At 36.7% G+C, this 19,336-nt stretch overlaps 1 protein-coding gene across 1 annotated transcript; it reads left to right on the top strand.

Annotated features, from left to right (window-relative positions):
• The first annotated feature begins 5,513 nt into the window (after positions 1-5,513).
• Positions 5,514-18,909, top strand: LOC125205758 (uncharacterized). The gene is made up of 28 exons (XM_048104863.2): positions 5,514-5,819; positions 5,913-6,007; positions 6,332-6,431; positions 6,969-7,073; positions 7,213-7,375; positions 7,923-8,043; positions 8,115-8,177; positions 8,260-8,340; positions 8,422-8,516; positions 8,619-8,769; positions 9,180-9,266; positions 9,696-9,815; positions 9,889-10,017; positions 10,098-10,195; positions 10,284-10,407; positions 11,188-11,295; positions 11,940-12,081; positions 13,639-13,749; positions 13,853-13,916; positions 14,010-14,085; positions 14,330-14,515; positions 14,644-14,754; positions 15,897-16,061; positions 16,155-16,313; positions 16,594-16,836; positions 17,353-17,517; positions 17,952-18,064; positions 18,184-18,909. Exons 1-28 carry the CDS (start codon positions 5,657-5,659, stop codon positions 18,725-18,727), a joined length of 3,882 nt encoding a protein of 1,293 aa, XP_047960820.1. The 5' UTR covers positions 5,514-5,656; the 3' UTR covers positions 18,728-18,909.
• Positions 18,910-19,336: the final 427 nt, after the last annotated feature.

The raw sequence follows: 19,336 nt of genomic DNA, 5'->3' as shown, positions 1-19,336 counted from the left end.
TCATTGCTTTCAATTTCTAAGTGTTTTCTTATCGAGAGTTGTTGATTCAAAGTGTAGCTATGCTTAGTCAAGTTTTCGTGCATGAGTTTCTTTTCTGCGTTGTGATTACTACCTTGCATGTCAGTCAGTAGAAGTTAAGTTGCAGTTTCACTGTTTAATTTAAGTTTGAGCAATTAAATCGATGGATCTTAAGTTTGAATTTGTGAATCTGAAGTTCAGTCATGGTGTTTGTGTTTATCTGAATTCTGTTAATACTTGGTGAAGAAGAAAACGTCAAAATCAACTTTATTGGACTACTTTTACTTTTAAGTTATTTTTGTTTTTGTTCCCTACTTTTCAGATGTACTATCCAGACCTGTCAGAAAGCCCCCAGCCATCAAATATACCTTGTTGTCCAATTTTCCTCTTTTAGTAACTGTCTACTTTTCATATGCCTCTGATACACCTTGTCCCCTATTTTCACGAACACTCCCACATGTCTGTTATTTTCTCGCCTACTAGTCAGTAGAGTACCACCTTTATTTCCTGTCTAGGTAAAATCTCAACCCAAGCGTGGTAGCTAACCAAAACACCCAGTAAAGTCACCACAGTTATCAAAACGTGTCCATCCTCGTGGGATTCGACCCTTACCTCCATTATACTAGCCAGTAGAAGTGGGTTGAGGAAACTTGTTTGAAGCCAGGTCCCGGTTATCGTACCAACGACTCAGCTGAGTCGGGAATCTCTTCCTGATCAGTTGGATGCACTCCAATTTACATACGAAAACCCGAAAGGAACGAAGCACCTGGGCCTTCAGTTATCGTACGCCCTTTTTTGCATCAATCAGTCTTCCCAAAATCTCACGTGCTTCACTTGCCTTGTTCTTGGTAAAATTCCCCCCGCTCGAGGAATTCATTAAGTCCTTAGACTCATGATTAGCTCCTTCATAGAACAAGTAAAAAGTCTCAACCTTCATCATCCTATGATTAGGACAAGCGTCGAGCAGCCCCTTAAATCGAGACCAGTATTGACTCAAGGACTTATCGTAGTCCTGCTTACATTCTTGAATCTCCTTCTTTAAGGCATTTGTTTTGTTGGACGGGAAGAAATAATCTAGGAATTCCAATTTGAAATCCTTCCATGTGTTGATCGAGTCGGGTGGAAGCCTCAGCAGCCAAGTATTGGCCTCCCGTTTAAGGGCAAATGGGACTGCACGCAAGCGGTAGTCCTCCTCAGTGGCATCATTGGGCCGCTTTTGGTTGCTGCACAACTTACTAAACTTGTTTAGAAACTCATAAGGACATTCATTCCTTCGTCCAGAAAATGTAGGTAAAACACCCAACACATTTGTCTTAATATCAATAGACCTCTGTCGCTGGTTCGAGACTATGGCATGGGCGGGTTCCCCATTCAGATGCGTGGTAAGTGAACCGATCTCTGGATCAGGGTCCTCCAAGTGTGCCATATCTATGTCTGCCTCCTCCTCTATTTCTGAGTGCTCTGTTTCTGTAGACGACTTCAGGTCCTCTCCTCCTGACGAATTCCACTCTTTTTCACTTTCTGATTCGAACGGAAATGGATCTACTGTCGTAAACCCTGAAGAGCGCCATTTGAAGAGCGTTAAGTCAGCGAGGTGTGTTTAAATAAAAAATCTCCCTATCCAGAGAATCCACTAGACACCGGGTCTAGGAACTCAGAGAATCTTTGGGTTACTTGTCGTTGGGCACACAATCACTTCCTTAGCTTTTCAAAACCCTCAACCTGCTATGCTAAAAAGGTTAGTATAGGGAAGCAGGGATCGAATCCACAGAGAATGATGCGTAAGTAAACATGCTAAAAGATCTTGAAACTATTTTTGGCTGCTGCCACGCAATTTTCTCAAGGTTGAGATTTAATTCCTAGGCTTGGGAAATGAAATGTTCTATTCTAACAGCTAGATCTAGGCAGAGACAACATAACATGCATAATAACCAAAAGCGTCCGAAATAACTACTGGACTTGACAAACGACTTCCTAAACTAGCCTAGACAGAGGAAAAACGAAACGTGGGGACCATTTCCCAAAACGGCATAGTACGACAAAAAAAAACTGCAGATTAACCAACTAAAGGACTAACTAACAGCGACATCATCTTCTCTAACTTTTATCACGAAATAACCGATGCAAAACAGAGCAAGCAAGGATCGAAACAGGGCAAACGAAATTAAACCGATTAATACAAAGAACTACTGAAACTAAAACAGATCTACGATTACTAGACGATGTAAACACGTAAACAGAAATTAACTATCATATCCATGCATATGTGAACAGATCCAGACATCAGATGCTTCATCCACTCCGGATCCAAGCCATCCACAACAATCCAATAGCATTTTCATCTCCAATCCTCGCAGATCTAAACAAATCCAACCAATCAACTACAATCCTCCGTGCAATTCAAACTCCAACATCAGATCAAACATCAACAAGCATCGAAAGCAAGAGGAAATGTAAAGATAGCATAAACAGAACAGAAATGTAAACCCCATAACAAAGTAGTGCAATATCCAACGAGATTATAACAAAATACGATCGAGCTTCGAACTGCGAAGAATCGGGAAATTCGAAATGTAAATAGAAAGCAAATAAACGATTGTATCTTCGCCTCCGTGGAGACGGTGTTACACCACAACTGAATTAGAAACGTGAACCCCCAAGATGATTCCCCTAAAAGTGTGTGTAGAGAAAATGGAAAAGCTAAGCTAAGAGCCGATGTTCAGAAAAAGATCCCTTCATGTTGAACGCGTGCTCTTATTTATAATGAGTAGAGCTTCTAGACTATTCTTGGTGATTCCCATTTTGCCCTCCATTTGGATGCTCCTTCGTCTAGCAACTCTTCCCTCTTCTGCTCACTTCTCCCGCCAACTTCTTCCTCCAGGTAATCTTCTTCTTTTTCCTGGGGCTGGCGGTTTCTCTACACACCTGGCTTATAAAATCTTGTTAGACCCAGGAAATCACAGAATTTATCCCCATAACCAATGCATGAAATTAGCCTTATCACCAGCCCACCGGGTTTCGGGCCGACCCTATTCGGGTTGCGGTTCAATCGGGTGCGGGCTAATCGGGCTGTGATTTTTTCGGGTTATAAAAGTTCAACCCTAACCCTAAAAACTCGGGTTTCGGGCTAGCCCAGCGGGCTAATAGGGTTGCTACCGATAAAATTAACGTACGATCAATCCAATAAATAATGGTGAAAATTAGTTATATTTATAAAATGTAAAATATTTAGTTATGATAAATTTGAGATATATGCTTAAAATCAAACATAAACATGATCAAATACTAATAATTGAGATTTATGCAAAATAAAACATAAACATCAAGAAATTTTAAATCATGTTTTAGAAATTTAAATATATATTTTTTAGTGAATTTGAAGTTTATAATTTATATATCTATTATTATGTTAATAGAAATTTAATATAATTTTATATATAAAATTGAAAGTTATTTATTTAGTAATCTATATTAAAAAATAACCAATGAAGTGTCGAATTAGAGTCAAACAAATTGAACGATAGAAATTTTATCTGGTTTTCGAGTCTAACCCTAACGGGTTACGGGTTAATCGGGTGTGGGCTAATCCGGATGTAATTTTATCGGGCTAGAAATTTTTAGCCTTAACCCTGTAAATTTGGCGGGCTATTCGGGCCAGCCCACGGGTTGCGAGCTACATTAACATCCCTAACTGTATATATGGTCGGAATATTGCGAGCACTGAGATTGTGCTTGGAATTTCAAAAAAAATAAAAAAATACTAATACACGTGAAATATTTGCAATACATTTTAATGTTATTTTTATTGATTTAAGTGAGCAGTGCTCGGAATATTCAAAATAAATTATTCAACATAACATATCATAAACATATTGTTTAGAACTAATTAATGAAGTTACTCAAACTACAATTATATGGAATATTCAAAATAAATTATTCAACATAACATATCATAAACATATTGTTTAGAACTAATTAATGAAGTTACTCAAACTACAATTATATTATGCTATCAGTTAGAATATTTTCAATTGAAAGTCGTTACGAAAATAATGTTATGGATCATGTCACACTCTTTAAGTGCATGTTTTTGCACATCCCTCCATTTTTTTAGCAATTTTCTTAAATCCATTGCATCGGTACATTTCAAGCACCTTGTATGTGCTCAGATATTTTAATATATTACTCAGCAAAAATAATGTCATGGGCACAGAAAAAGAAAACAGAAGTTAGGGGCACATTTACTTGGATTTAGAAGTTCTTTGACTTGCCATCTTCGTTGCTTATATCTTTGATTTTCAAAGTTTAATACTTGAAATTATCTTTATACGAGTGCGTTAAAATGACAACACCTCTTAAAGTAACACTATATCACCATTCCTAGCCAATCATTTGTACATGTAGACGAATAATCAGCTGTCATGTGACAATCATTAAAAAATGCTCAAGGGTAAATTTTCTCGACCAGCAATATCCAATACACTATACAACAATTTTTCTAGGCTAGCAATATCCAATACGCTAGACAACAATCCATAGATTGCTGTCTAGCGTTTATACTATTGATGTGTAGCGTTTATAATATTGCTGGATACGTGGTGTCACAATGTCAATTTAAGAGGTGTTGTCATTTTAACACAAACATTTCTTTATATCTTTATATGTGTCTGTAGATGTTTGTATATAGCATAATGCTTTGTCTATTATATAGAAATGGCTCGAGGAGTATCTGTCGGACGCCCTGATTGTGAGGCGCCCCTGGGGTTGGAGTTTCAACATTTTACAAGAAAATCTAAAGGCTCCACCTAATTAGAAACACTCAACTAATAGGCAATACATACAACTACTAATGTAGAATTTATACAATCCTTACAAAGAATGAAGGCTTTTGCTCCTAAGAGTCCTTCCAAAATAAAATCAAACAGAGAATAAAATGAGTTAAGATAGATATTTATACAAAGGCTAAAACAAAGAAAATTAGGGAATTCATGGGAAGATAGTTACATTCCCGGATAAGTGACTCGTGCGAATGAAATGGACAAGCTAACTACTCAGCCGAGTAAGATCTGCTAGAGCATTTGTTGCTATACTTCACTCGATCGAGTGGAATCAGGCAAGCTAACTGGTCGATTAAGTGGAATTAGACAAGCTAACTAATCTGGTAATCGAATGTACTCGATACCCGAAATCTGATCAAATCTAGTACTCGGTCCGGGCTGTATCCTATACTCCATGATTTTCGGGATGGATCAGGTATTACCCTAGATCTAATAGAACACCCCTAGATGAATACGCAGTAGGTCCCCCACGCATGAAATTAACAAAAAATAAAATAAAATTATATATTCTCAGTCGAAAATTAAAAATTAGGAGTTAGAGATGGTAAACGAAAAGTATCTTTATGGGCGAAGCCCATTTTCATGTAATGGTGGCATCGTATTGAATTGGGCCTTACATAAGCCCAGAAGCAGTAGAGTTACCTTCCCACGCGCACAGAGCTCTTCTTCTATTTCCCATCAAAGATCTGAGTCTGAAGCGTCTCTGTACGCAAAACGAGTCAACTCAGCGAGTGAGCCCGTCCAAGTGTATTTGATACAAGCTCTTTTTGGCTCAGAAATCCGGCTCGAATCCGAGGAGGATGGTGGATCCGGCGAACACGAAGCTCGGCAGGATGCTGTTGGACCAGATCAGCCCGGCTGTGATGGTGCTCCGCACGCCGCTCGTGGAGGATTCCTGCCGGAGAAATCATTTATCCCTGATTGAAATGTTGTCCCCCTACAGCACTTTCAATAACATCGACGGTAACAATCTGTGAAGTTTGAGCCACAATTTTGTCGTGCTGGATTATGTTTACTTTATTTGGTTATATGCGTTTTGGTTTATTCAATTTTCAGTTCCAGTCAGGACGGCTAGTGATCAGCCGTACAGATTGAGGAAATTCAAATTGAGATTGTTTTATAATTCGGATATTCGGCAGCGGAGTACTGAGGTACGTTCAATATGAGTATTTTCTCTTGCATTTGCTTCGGATGAAGTTGACTTTGTGAACTGAATCATGCTTCGTGTCTGTGTTATTTGTTTATATGTATACTTGAATTTTCTCATGGCTATATATCTATACAGTTCTTTGACATAAATTAGAATAAGTGATGCTAGATGATATGCAGGAGGGGATCCGATGAGATGTCCCATTTTAGCAAAAATATTAGAACTGAAGAGATTTTTTTGCAATTTTCAAATTGTGATGCTAATAGGGAGATTTCCAACTCGGTGTTTCATAGTCTTCCTCTGAATCTTATCTTCCTCAATCCAGGCTGCAAAGGAGAGGTTAAAACAAGTAATCACTCATGCGGGAGATAAAGAGATATCCGATTTGTGTTCACCTGAAGCAGAAATTGAGTCTGTAATTACGAGTAAGCTGGAACCCCCCAAGTTTTCATGCTGAGGTCCTCTTTGACTCCGTTGAAAACAAAGAGACGAAATTGTTTCTAACCGTTCTATTCAACCGGGTTTTTGCCATCACTGTGTCCATGGATTCCTTATAATCAATTTGTTGGGTGTAGTTCCCTTTTAGTTTCAGTGTCTCTTTTCTTTTGATTTTTGATTGGTAATCCTCGGCCTGTTGTAGAATATTCACTTTTCAGTTGAAAAGAGCATCTCTTTCTTATTTTACAGAAAGTGACAACATTTTATATAGTCTCCGTCCCATATTGCTCGCACTTTTTATTTTAGGTCATTGATTTGGGATTGATTTTTTAGTGTAATTAAATTAGTATTTTAAGTGTAGTGATAACTCTAATATATTATTTAAATACCCTAATTCTAACTTAAAATATAAATAGTGTAAGTAGTTTCGGACGAGCCGAAATAGAAAAGTGCGAGTAACATCGGACAAAGGGAGTAGTAATATTAGCTATGAGTTTTGAGTACTGATGTTAGTTTTTTTGCAGTGTCAGCGCAGGAGTTAGTGCCATCATGGTTTCAGAATTTTAACAAAGAGCTTATCGATGCTGCTGCCTTCTCAGAACATGAAGCTTTTGATCATCCTGTGGCTTGTAAGTCTATATACTATTGTACTTGGACTGAGTGTTTCTAAACTCAGCTGGTATTTGATCTTTTTCTTCAATATGCTGCATTGAGAGTGATCCTGGAGGTATTAAGTGATGGTTATGCATTTAAATTTGATGTAAATAGGCCTTGTTGCCGTCTCTACAAAGGATAAAGATCCCATAGGAAAATTTGTTGACCTTTTCAACACAACTCAGTTGCCTCATCTTCTGAACGATGGCTCCATGGATCCTAAGATTCTGAAGTATTACTTGCTGGTACATGATAATCAAGAAGGCATGCAGGAAAAGTACGTGATGATCATTCTACTCTTAAGTTAAACCGCATATATTTTACATGTATGGACTGAATCCTGGTTCTAAATGTGATTCACATATTACCTTATTAATCGCATATGAGAACAATGAGTTTATGTATACCTATGTCTAATATATTTTCATACATGATATTCAAAGGGGGTAAACTTTACTGTAATTGTAGCATACTTGTAGTCTTTATTTGTGGGGCAAACACTGCAACTTTAATGGGATGTACTTATCCTTCGATGGGACAGATGTATTTAGATTCTTCCTTAAATAACTATACATCTACTGCAACAATGGTATATTGTGCCTTTATCATCTACTGTGACGAATATTGATTGGTGGATAGATATTTCATTTATAAGAACATACTGGCATAAATGCTATCCTGTTTAAGAACATTCATGATAAGTAGAGATGGTGGGTAAATGAAAGCAACAAGGAATGACATTGTTATTGTCTTTGATTTTCTTTTAACAGCACCTGACAAGTTTCAAATGCTGATATGAGTCTATGTTCATTCTCTCTGAGCAGAGCTACTGGAATTCTGGCAGAAATGAGGAGTACATTTGGTGCAAGTGATTGTCGTCTCTTGTGTATAAACTCTTCTGTTGACGGCACGGAAGAACATCAACAAAATTCATGGGCATCTCATGTGAGGAAGATTGATGATTGAGATTTTTCCTGTCCTAATAAAATCATGTATTTACATCTTTTTTGTTTCAGGAAAATAGTGCTTCAAATGAAAAACAGTTCGGTTGCTTCCTCAACAAGGATGATATAGAAGAGGTATTTATTTGCAGCCTTAGATCCCCATACAGAAGGATATTATCTTTAACATGAATGTGATCAATCTTCTTGTATCTCACAGCTGAGAAATACCATGCACGATTTCTCATCTAAACATATAATCCCTCTTATGGAGCTGAAAATTCGTGTTCTTAACCAGCAGGTATCTTCATCAGTTGTCTGATTTATATGTTTTTGTTAGTATGGTCTAGCTCTAACCTAATCTAATATGTTGTTAAGTCAGGTTTCAGCAACAAGGAAGGGTTTTAGAAACCAGATAAAAAACTTATGGTGGAGAAAAGGGAAAGACGATGTACCTGAGAATCCTAGTGCACCTATGTATGTTCAATATTTGTATCAATAGAGAATATTTCTGCTAATGGTATTCTTCTTCCTTTTACCTTACTTTCTCTAACTTGTCTTTCTTAAACTTTATTATAGGTACACCTTTAACTCGACAGAATCTCAGATACGAGTGTTGGGTGACTATGCTTTCATGTTGCGAGACTATGAGCTGGCATTATCGAATTATCGACTTATTTCTACTGATTACAAACTTGATAAAGCTTTGAAGCATTATGCTGGTGTTCAGGTATTTCAGTTTTCCTTTTAAATTAATCCACCCTTTTCTTCTGGTTGGTTGCAAGCATGACCTTGAAACATTCTGTCTGTGTGTCTGAGTACAGGCATTGGGGTGAATTAAATTTTAATCAAGTGGAATATGATGTAATTTTCTGTTTCAAACCCATGGCTTGCCTGTTACTTAATCTGTTTCTGTAATAAGTGAAGAGAGTTAAGATTGGCTTACCAGAGGCAATTGTGCATGTTTTGTTTCCAAATTTTTTGTTTTTAGTAATTTAGTATGTTCATTTATGAGTGTGGTGGCACTATGAGGTATATGCCTCCTATAATTTTCTATCCCTAACCTATCTAAATGGCTGGATATTCTTATACAAATGTCTCTGTTTTTCTTACATTCTATGGAGTGTTTTGATTGCACAGGAGATGATGGGACTGGCTTATTTTATGTTGGATCAGTCAAGAAAAGATGCTGAGTACTGCATGGAAAATGCATTTACCACATATGCGGTAATGATAAACTTGACAAGCTTTTCTCCCTGCCTTTCCATCCCTTTTTTCGGTTCATGCATCTGACATTTATGATTTTCTCAATAAAGCACTGTACGGATTCCAGGAAAATTGATGTTATATTATCACACCAGAATATGTAACTACTAGAATCTTATGGTGCAATAAAGATAATAGGACACCAGCCACTTGAGGAAATAATGGTTATCTATGGAATTCTCGTTGGAAAATGGTTTAGTTTTGACTTCTTCAACAATCTGAAATCTAAATGACTTAATGAGTTTTGATGCTCGATCTCTTAATTGATTTAAGTCCTTGATTCATTTCTATTTGATATCAAAATGCAAGATAAAAGAGCTGTGCTCCATAGGCATTTCTTTTGTCTGTTCAGCTAGAATTTCTTCAATTAACACATACCATTAACTTCAGAAAATTGGTTCATCATGTGGGCGGAACGTCACACGCTGCGGAATTTGGTGGGCTGAGATGTTAAAGGCTAGAGATCAGTACAAAGACGCTGCTGGTGTCTACTTCCGAATCTCTGGTGAGGTAATGCCCATAATTATGCACGCTAAACAGATGGAAAATTATCATGTTACTCTCTGAAACCTATCATTGTTAGGAACCCTTGAATTCTGCGGTGATGCTTGAGCAAGCCGCGTACTGCTTCTTGATGTCTACACCAGCCATGTTAAGGAAATATGGGTTTCACCTTGTTCTTTCTGGCGATCTCTACAAGAAATGTGATCAGGTAATGATTATTCTTAATTTTTTATCAATCTAATAATGATACTATGATGTTAAGAAGTTTTTACCTTGCATTTTCACCAGATAAAACATGCAGTGAGAACATACAAAGGTGCCCTTTCTGTCTTTAAAGGCACAGCTTGGAGCCACATCAGGGATCATGTCCATTTCCATATTGGAAAGTAAACTCCTGACAGTTCTAATTTTTGCATAAAAGCATATGGCTTTGATCACGAGAGTTGTTTGCCAATAAATTGAGGAATGTTTCAGGTGGTATGCAATACTTGGAATGTTCGATGAGGGTATCAAACATGTGTTAGAGGTCTTGGCCTGTGGTCATCAAGCCAAGCTCACTCAAGAGTTGTTCCTGAGTGAATTTTTTCAAATTATTCAGGTCTGAAGCCAACGCTTTTTTACATTCTCAAACCTTTGACTTCTTTATATTTATTGTCCATAGCTCTGGCCTCATATAAAAAAGTAAATAAATGAGATTAAGCAGCCAAATACAACGAAATATGGATCGAGACGTACACCGAATAAAAAACATTGAATTATGTTATGGTTTTCCTTTTTCCATTAACTGCACCATAAACACCTGGCAGTTTTACTCTTGCCTTATGGAAGCTGCTTTTGTTATTAATCAAAATGCATGATCAACTGAATTTTCCTCTACTATTGGTATTTTCTGTTTCTCTCACTCCTAGGAAAGTGTTCTAAATTGCTAATTTATGAATTCTTCCTTTTTTATTTGAATAAATTGAATTTGAAAATGAGGGGCAGTTTATAGTCCTAAATGAAGTCTCCATTGTCTCCATCCTATTCACACTTTGTGACAGCAAGGGTTTGTCAACCCTCTTGGTTCCTGTCAATTGTAACATCAAATCTGTGTTGCTCTTAAGCTGTCATATCCTTTTAACTGCTTTCACTAAGATAGAAACTGAATTAGTTTGTATTCCTATTATAGTGCAGATATAAACCTAATTAGTTTGAATTCCTATTAGAGTGTAGATCGAGGCATACGCAGTTTGACTGCCAATTAAAGTATTTTTAACCCTTGTACTAAGTGTTAGTGTTCTATGATCTTCTAGAGATTTTTGCTCACCTTATCATTTTCGTGTTATGTTCAGATTTACCTAAAATGTCTCTAATATCTATTGTTTACTTGATAATGTAGGAAACAGGGAAAATATTTGAGGTGTTGAGGCTTCAGTTGCCTGTGATAAACTTTCCTTCAATCAAAGTCGTGTTTGAAGATCATCGCACTTATGCATCTCCTGCAGCTGTAAGTTAGTTCATACTTTTCCTTAATTGTAAGCTTTTGCTGCACACATTTGGTTTTAGTGACATTTGACCATCCATTTGCATCAAATCTTGTTTATTCTATTTCCGCACGACCTTAGTAGTTAATACTGATTGTTTGTTGTTTCTCAAAAGTTTTTGGATCCATATCTGTTGTTATTTTTCTCATTTCATATCTGAATTAGCAAATTTGTACTTCTGGAGTTTGTATGCCAGATTGTTTTCACTCCTTTGTGGATAAATTGTTGCATTGTTGTATCTATAGATCAGTCATGCTTTAGGTAAATGCGCATGAGCTGCCTTTAAATTCATCATATGCTTATTTTGTGAGATTGTGGTGTCAGTTTGATCTTTGTCAGATTACTAGTGCCACATGTTTCAGTGGTTCAGACTTCAGATATCAGTGCTTTTATAATGATGACGTTTAGATTTCTTTTAATTAAATTTTGTTTCTTTGAAAGTTGGTAATTTTTTCACTTATGCCAACTTTGATTTGTTAATGTACCTGTCAATGCAGAACTTAGAGAATATCCAATCACTTATTTTGTCAAGAGATTTATTTTCCACCCCTCCAATTTCCACACATAGATGTCTATTTGCACGTCAATTAAAACTTACATATTTCAGGCCAATGTTGAGGAAAGCTTGTGGCAGGCGCTGGAGGAGGACATGACTCCATCGGTCGCAGGGTTGAAGAGTAACTGGCTTGATTTACAATCAAAGATTTTACCAAAGAAGTACAAAGAATCAAACGTCTGCATTGCTGGAGGTATGAAGGTGATATTACATTTAAGTTAAAAATTTATACTCCCTCCATCCAAAAAAATAGACTAAGTTGTAAATGGCACGGGTTTGGTATGAAGGTGGTATTACATTTAAGTTAAAAATTTATACTCCCTCCGTCCACAAAAAATAGGCTAAGTTGTAAATGGCACGAGTTTAATGCGCAATTTGTTAAGTAAGAGAGAGAGGGGGAAAAGGTGGTGGAAGTAGTGTTAGTGGATTATGGGGTCCACATTATTAGTTGGTACTGTATTTAATTGTTTAAAACTTTCCATATTTAGAAATTTAGAAATTGGTTTAATTTTGGTGGACGGTCGAAAATGGTAAATCTAGTCTATTTTTTTGCGGACGGAGGGAGTATGATAAAGTAATGTGTATCTTTGCCTGCCATTGCCCCTAAATTCCAGTTGAGAAATTCGTAGTTAACATTAGCAGCAAAATTTGATAAAATGACAGAACAACCATGGCATAACATTGACTAACCCTTTATCTTCATAATTGGACAAAACAAAAGTTCCACTTTAGAAACCATATATGTTGAGAAATTCATGTGATTTACAAAATTTACATATTATATGTTCTGGTTTTGAAGCTACATATTAGCAGAAGAATATGATAACATGCACAAAGTAACTGTGGCTTAACATTGCGAACTTCCTCTCTATGACTGGATGTATGAGAGTTTCACTGTAGAAGCCTTGAAGCTTTGGTTCGTCTGGAGATGATTAAAATAAGTATGCTTGATATGTCTTGATTTTGCATGAACAGAACACCAGCCTGTCACTTGTAATTCCAAGAGTGCAGAATAATGACAGTTTCAACATGATGTACTTGTTTAAGTGATGTAACCAGATTGTTTGGGCAAAAACGAAGCAGCTCTGTGTTGAGCTAAGCAATTAGGAATGTTTGCATATCATCTCATGCAATGCTTTAGAACATGTTAATTAAGAGTTATGTTTGCCATTTTCTAAAGGAGTAGGTCCCACATACAAAGCAGTTATGTTATTAAGAGTTATGTTTCTCATTTTCTGTCCAGCGGTCCAGCCATCTTTAATGAGTATTCTCTTAGGTCCTTGAAGAGAGTTACTTCATTATCTTGCATCAAAATTTTCCTTGTCAACTCCAGCACCACAGGAGTAACTCTTCAGTCTCAACAACATACTCCCTCCGTCCCCAAAGAGTATGAACAATGGGTTCGGCACGGGTTATAATAAATAAGGGGAAAGTAAGAGAGAGAGAGAAAGGGTAGTGGAAATAATGTTAGTGGAGAGTGGGTTCCATATTATAATGGTATAAGTTGTTAATGGTAATGGTATAAGCTGTACATAAAATGATGTGTAGGGGTAGTATGTTGTACTTTTTCCAATTTAGAAAGTTCATACTCTTTCGGGACGGACGAAAAAGGAAATAGTTCGTACTCTTTGGGGACGGAGAGAGTATTAAGTAAAACATGACAAACAGATTAAAAAGATTGTTACTTCTAATGTGCTACCAATTTCAGCTTTTTGGGCTTGCTTACATTTTGCTCTCTATGATATTGCAGAGGCTATCAAGGTGGAAGTTAGTTTCAGGAACCCTCTTCAGATCCCTATATCAGTTTCAAATGTTTCTCTGATATGCAAGCATTCAACAGAATGTGATAAAATTGACCCAGGTATGTTGCTGTCTAGTTTATGGGTTTATGCTTAAATAAGTTCTTTAATTGATTTTCAATTCTGATCCAGCATCAACGTCGTTACTATGTTTTGTGATTGCAGCCTCGAATGGATCTTTAGATGAAGATAAGAATGACACAGGATTGAGAACTGTCTCAGTTACTGGGTATCTCTACGATGCTTTCTGGATCTAGTTAGTCTCATATTTGTTTTCTAGATATTTCAATCATGCAGTGATACCATTACTATCTGAATGCAGGGAGACTAGCACAGATGCATCGTTTTTCGATTTATCAGAAGTCAACATTTCAATGCAAAGTGGAGAAACCGTATTGGTGAGCTTTAAATCCTTGTATATAGTAACTAGCTATCAGTGATAGCACCCTTGAGGTACATTATATGAAGGGGCTGATTGTTTTGATGCTGTATATCTCTCTCTCTCATGGAAATTTGTCTTACAATGATTTTATTAGTTCCTTTGTCAAGCAGAAAGTATGTACTGTGATATACCCTTGGTAGCCTTATCATCTGCTGGTATTCTATAAGCACACTTTCTCTTCCCTTTTCTTTCTTTTTCAGGTTCAGCTAACAGTCACTCCCAAAGTAGAGGGCACTTTAAAATTAGTTGGCGTTCGGTGGAAACTCTCTGGTTCGGTAATTGGAATTTGTAACTTTCAGTCAGATATTGTCAGAAAGAAAGTTGCTAAAGGGAAAAGAAAGCCAAAAAAGTCACTGAAAGATAACCTTGAGTTCTTGGTGATAAAGGTATCGCCACCCCCTCTTCTTGAATTTATTGCTTTTCCTGTAGGAACTTATCTATGATGTACTTCATCTGGATTAGTGTTTGTTGATAAAGATATAATGGTTCTGCTACAATGCGTTTGATGTTCTAGAGTCTACCAAGGCTTGAGGGTACCATTCACAACTTACCTCAGACAGTTTATACTGGAGATCTTCGACGTCTTACCATGGAGTTGAGGAATCCATCAAAAACTCCTGTGAAGGTAAATGTTTTATCATGGTTTATGTAATTCTGGACCTTTTTATGTTTTCCTTTTCTTGATGGTGTTATTGACAATTCGCATCATGTAAAATGTACCTATGCTATTTTCTTATGAAAGATGCATTTGATGTTTAATTGTATAATGCTAAGTAATTGATACATATTTGGGAATAGGAGACCCAGAGTTTATTAATCATCGAATATTTTCTCCAGTTGTATGGAACGTTCCGTAGACATGTTATTCTTTGGATATAAAATTGACATGAGGGTTTTAGTCATTCTATTTTTTGTGATTATTAATTCAGTGCAATAGGAAGAGTTTAATTATGGTATTCCATATGTCCCTCAAAACATTGCCAATTTTAGTATGTTCCCCAAAACGTTGCCCATTCCATTTTTGGTAACTACCCCACCACTTTAACATGACACATTTCCTTTTTAAACACCTGTGTCACTCTCTCAACTTTAAATCTTACATGTCACTCTCACCACTTTACACCACTTTTCAACTCCTAAAGTATTTTTGCCCAAAAGGAACACATCTCATAAATAATGGGATGCAACGAGTATATTTGATCCTCAATTTATCAACTTATATTTACATAAAACCAAAGCATGGTTCACACACTTACCTAACATTTGCAATTAAATACAATATCCCTACAATAAATATGGGCCCCTTTTCCCACTCATCTATACACTTAACATTTGTTAAAACTCGTGCTGAAAATAAATGGGCTATGTTCTAAGGGGGGAGTATTATATAGAAAGTATGATTCAAGATCGTACAAGCTTAATTCTTATGGATTTATCATTTGACTTTCTGTTTGTAGTCTAACTCTTAACCAAGAGAAAATCAGGAACCTCTTTTTTTCTCTTATTGGTCACTTTCTCTCATATTGTCTGAGATCTGTTGGATTTGTCAATTTACTCAGTTTCATGTTATTTCAGTGAAGTGCCTGCTTCTTTGCCTCTTGATACTCATTTAATGCTTGTTGACATTGTCTCTGCAACCATTTGATATTTGTCCTCATGACCAATAAAACAGCTTTTTTTTGTATAACATCATCTCTTCTAACATGGCTATGCCTGAAACACCACATGGAGGAAACTTTATTCAATTCACTTCATATATGTTGGCAGAACTTGAAGATGAAGATCAATCATCCAAGATTTCTAGACATTGCAGATCAGGAAGTTATGAACTTGGAATTCCCTACTTATCTGAAAAAACAGGCAATTTCATCACGAAGCTGCACTACCTTAGATGCATCCAAGACAGCAAAAACTGTATTTATGTTCCCCGAGGTCGATGCGCTCCACCTATGTGCTAGTATGTTTTACTAGCAGTTTTGGCTGTTTGGTGCATTTAACTAATTCTATTATTTTTCCTATTTGCAGAACATAGCAAGTTCTTGGCAAACACCCATTAAGTGGCCCCTTTGGTTTAGGGCTGCTGCTTCTGGAAGCATTTCACTGTGTATAACAATATATTACGAAACAGAAGATGTGTCATCAATCATAAAATATCGAACTTTGCGCATGCATTACAATGTGGAGGTAACTAGGCGATGGGGCAAATTATCTTTTGACTATTTTTACCAAGCATATGAAACAGAAATTGTACAAGACTTCTCTATGCAACCTTGTATTTTATGATTTGATCTTAGAGTTTGATATTTACTTTCCTAATCTCATAAATGCATCTTCATGAAAAATGTAGGCTTGCTGATCAGATTTGATTTTCTCGAAGTACTCCATATTATGTTAGGCATATAATATGGTGAATGCTTGGAAAAATTGTCTCCACTTTGACATGTCTTGTATTTCCTGAAACTAGGTGCTGCCATCTCTGGAAGTGTCATATCGAATCAGCCCCTCTCCATCTCGATTGCACGAGTTCCTTGTTCGTATGGATGCCACCAACAGGACCAGTTCACAGAATTTCCAGGTGCATCAGTTATCATGTGTTGTGGACCAGTGGGAACTTGCACTGCTGCAGCCAATGCAGCCAATAGGACCTAACTTATCCTTGGGATTTTTGATGGCTGGTCAGTCACTGTCATGCTTTTTCAGGCTAAAGGTTAGTAGCAAAATCAAGAGTCTTACTCATCTTATTTGTGAGTGCCTCTTCAGATTGTTATTCCTGAGATAACTCTCCTTTGCAAATGCATGTTGTTCTGCAATATACGTTGCATAACCATCATCCACTAGACACTTGTTTCCTCCTTCGAGTTAATTATCGTGTCTCTCATTCTGAAAAGACATCGTATTATCACTCTTAAATCAGCTACTTCCTTTGAGACACTTGTTTCCTCCTTCAAGTTAAAGACATTGTATTATCATTCATATATCAGTTACTTCCTTCTTCTCCTCTCTCTGTACTCGGAGAAGGTCATGCATGTTGAATAAACTGTAGTTATGAGGATGTTTGTTGTTTTCTTTGATATGACTCTGGGTATTTTAAGGAACCAATATGCTACGAATAGGTCTAGATACTGTTTATTTTATTTTCGTACCTGACTAAGCTGTACCTGTTTTCCACATCTTGTTTGAAGTTATATCCTTGCTTACATTCTTAAGTGACTTTGTGCATCAGAATTGCAAAACTCGAGGAAGTACTGAAGATAAAATGTCTTTTGCCAAGGGAATAGCAGATGTGAGACTTGTTGATAGCGAGTCCAGTGGATTGTTTGATACATCTGTATCACCTTTTGATCTTTTTCATCATCAAGAAAGATTGCATCAAGAAAGGCATGACAAGGTACAAGTTTGCTTCATTTTCCCTTGTTTTGTATCCCAAACTATGATCTGGTAGACATTTCTTACTGCTATTCTCGATTGTTGATGCTACTGTAGTTAGAGGATTGAGCTTATTAAGTTGCATGAATAAGAACAACGTTTCACTCCACATGTTTTGTACTTCCTTTGTCCCATAAAAATAGAGACATTTGGGATGACACGGGGTTTAATGCATAATTGGTAAAGTAAGAGACATAGAAAGAAAAAGTAAATGGAGTACCTCAATGGAGAGAAAGAAGTTACCAAGAATAGAAAAGGGCTATTTTTATGGGACGGGCCAAAATGGAAAGGTGTAATAAAATGACTGATAATAATTCTGATGATCAATCATTTAGTTCTGTTTTGGTCTCCCTCATAATCCTATATTTATAATTAATCTTATTTGGAATGTCATAGGGTGATGGGAACACTGTTGATTTCATCTTGATAGCCGAGTCACAGGATGATAGTGATGCTGAGCCACCAAGAACCGCTGCAGAAATTCTCTCTCACTACGCGTGCCACTGCAGGTAAAATTACATTTCTTATAATGTCTTCTGCTGAAGCTATCAAGTTTCTGCATATACTAGCTGTTGATTACAGAATCCATATTTTGGTCTTCATTTTAATTATTTTCCTGTTTACATAGAGTTGGAAGTAGCAGCCCGGTATGGTGGTCAATGGATGGTCCTCGGTCAGTGAACCATGACTTTTCATCTGGTTTCTGTGAGATAAATCTGAATATGACTGTATACAACTCCTTAGAAGATGCTGTATCAGTTCGAATTAACACCCTTGATTCCTTACCTCGGTCGAACTCAATCACCAACACTGCTTCTGTATCTGGGTACGAATATGGTTGGCACGATGCATCTCATTTAACTGATGCTAAAGTAACACCTGATTCCATGGGGGGCCGAGTTGGGAAGGCTCTATCACCTGAGAGCGTTTCACCATTCATTTGGTCCGGATCATGTTCAACGCGGATCAATCTTGAGCCGCTGTCTTCTGCTGAAGTACCTCTCCAGATTTCTGTGTTTTGCCAAGGTACGTTTGACTTATCAAACTACTCGTTGCAGTGGAATTTACTGCCAGGTGACGGAGGAGACGATGGAAACGAATCAAGAGTGCGATCTGGTTCTTGTCATGGCCGCCCTTACCATATTACAGTGCTGCAAAAAGAACAAAGCTGAAACATTAAATTATTTTCGTCGTATCAGGTAAAGGGAAATTGTTTGTAGTGACTTTACAAATACGATCTGTAAATGACAGTGATTGAATGTATTGTTGTAGCAATAGAGAGAACACAGCAAAAGAGTTCATTGCAGTTTTTGAAGGATCCTCCAAATAATCACATGCTTTTGTTTCGTGGGAATTTATTCATGTGACGTTTCTCCCTATTTCTGATACCAACTTGATTTCACAAAGCACAGTTTTTTGTTCTAAAATTTCTATTTTTGTAGTATCTTTTATGAAGAAGCGCAAATCATTTGAGACCTATTCACGTTATTACATATTATGGCTCTAATTTCTTCTTAAATATTTAACACGTATAAGACCTATTCACGTTATTACATATTATGGCTCTAATTTCTTCTTAAATATTTAACACGTATATGTACGATTTTTAATTTCCATGATCAAATTAAATGCATTCTAGCTATAAATATATTTGATCAAATATCTTATTTCATTTATTTTAAATAGGTCCAACAGATAAGAAAGTTTTTTCTTTGAATCGGCAACCGTCCCACACATTTAAATCAAGTAACATAAATATTTTATCGAATGATTGAACCTTG

This window comes from Salvia hispanica, chromosome 6 (genome assembly GCF_029641045.1).
Source record: "Salvia hispanica isolate PSC_SH4W2 chromosome 6, Shi_PSC_v1, whole genome shotgun sequence".
Lineage (NCBI taxonomy): Eukaryota > Viridiplantae > Streptophyta > Magnoliopsida > Lamiales > Lamiaceae > Salvia > Salvia hispanica.
Note: the sequence above shows the minus strand (reverse complement) of the source record. Positions and strands in the feature narration are given on the sequence as shown.

Coding starts and splice junctions, on each gene's coding strand:
- LOC125205758 (XM_048104863.2), top strand. CDS start 5,657: ATGGTGGATCCGGCGAACACGAAGCTCGGCAGGATGCTGTTGGACCAG. Junction 7,376..7,922: donor CAAGAAGGCATGCAGGAAAA/GTACGTGATGAT, acceptor CTCTCTGAGCAG/AGCTACTGGAATTCTGGCAG. Junction 8,341..8,421: donor TTCGTGTTCTTAACCAGCAG/GTATCTTCATCA, acceptor TTGTTAAGTCAG/GTTTCAGCAACAAGGAAGGG.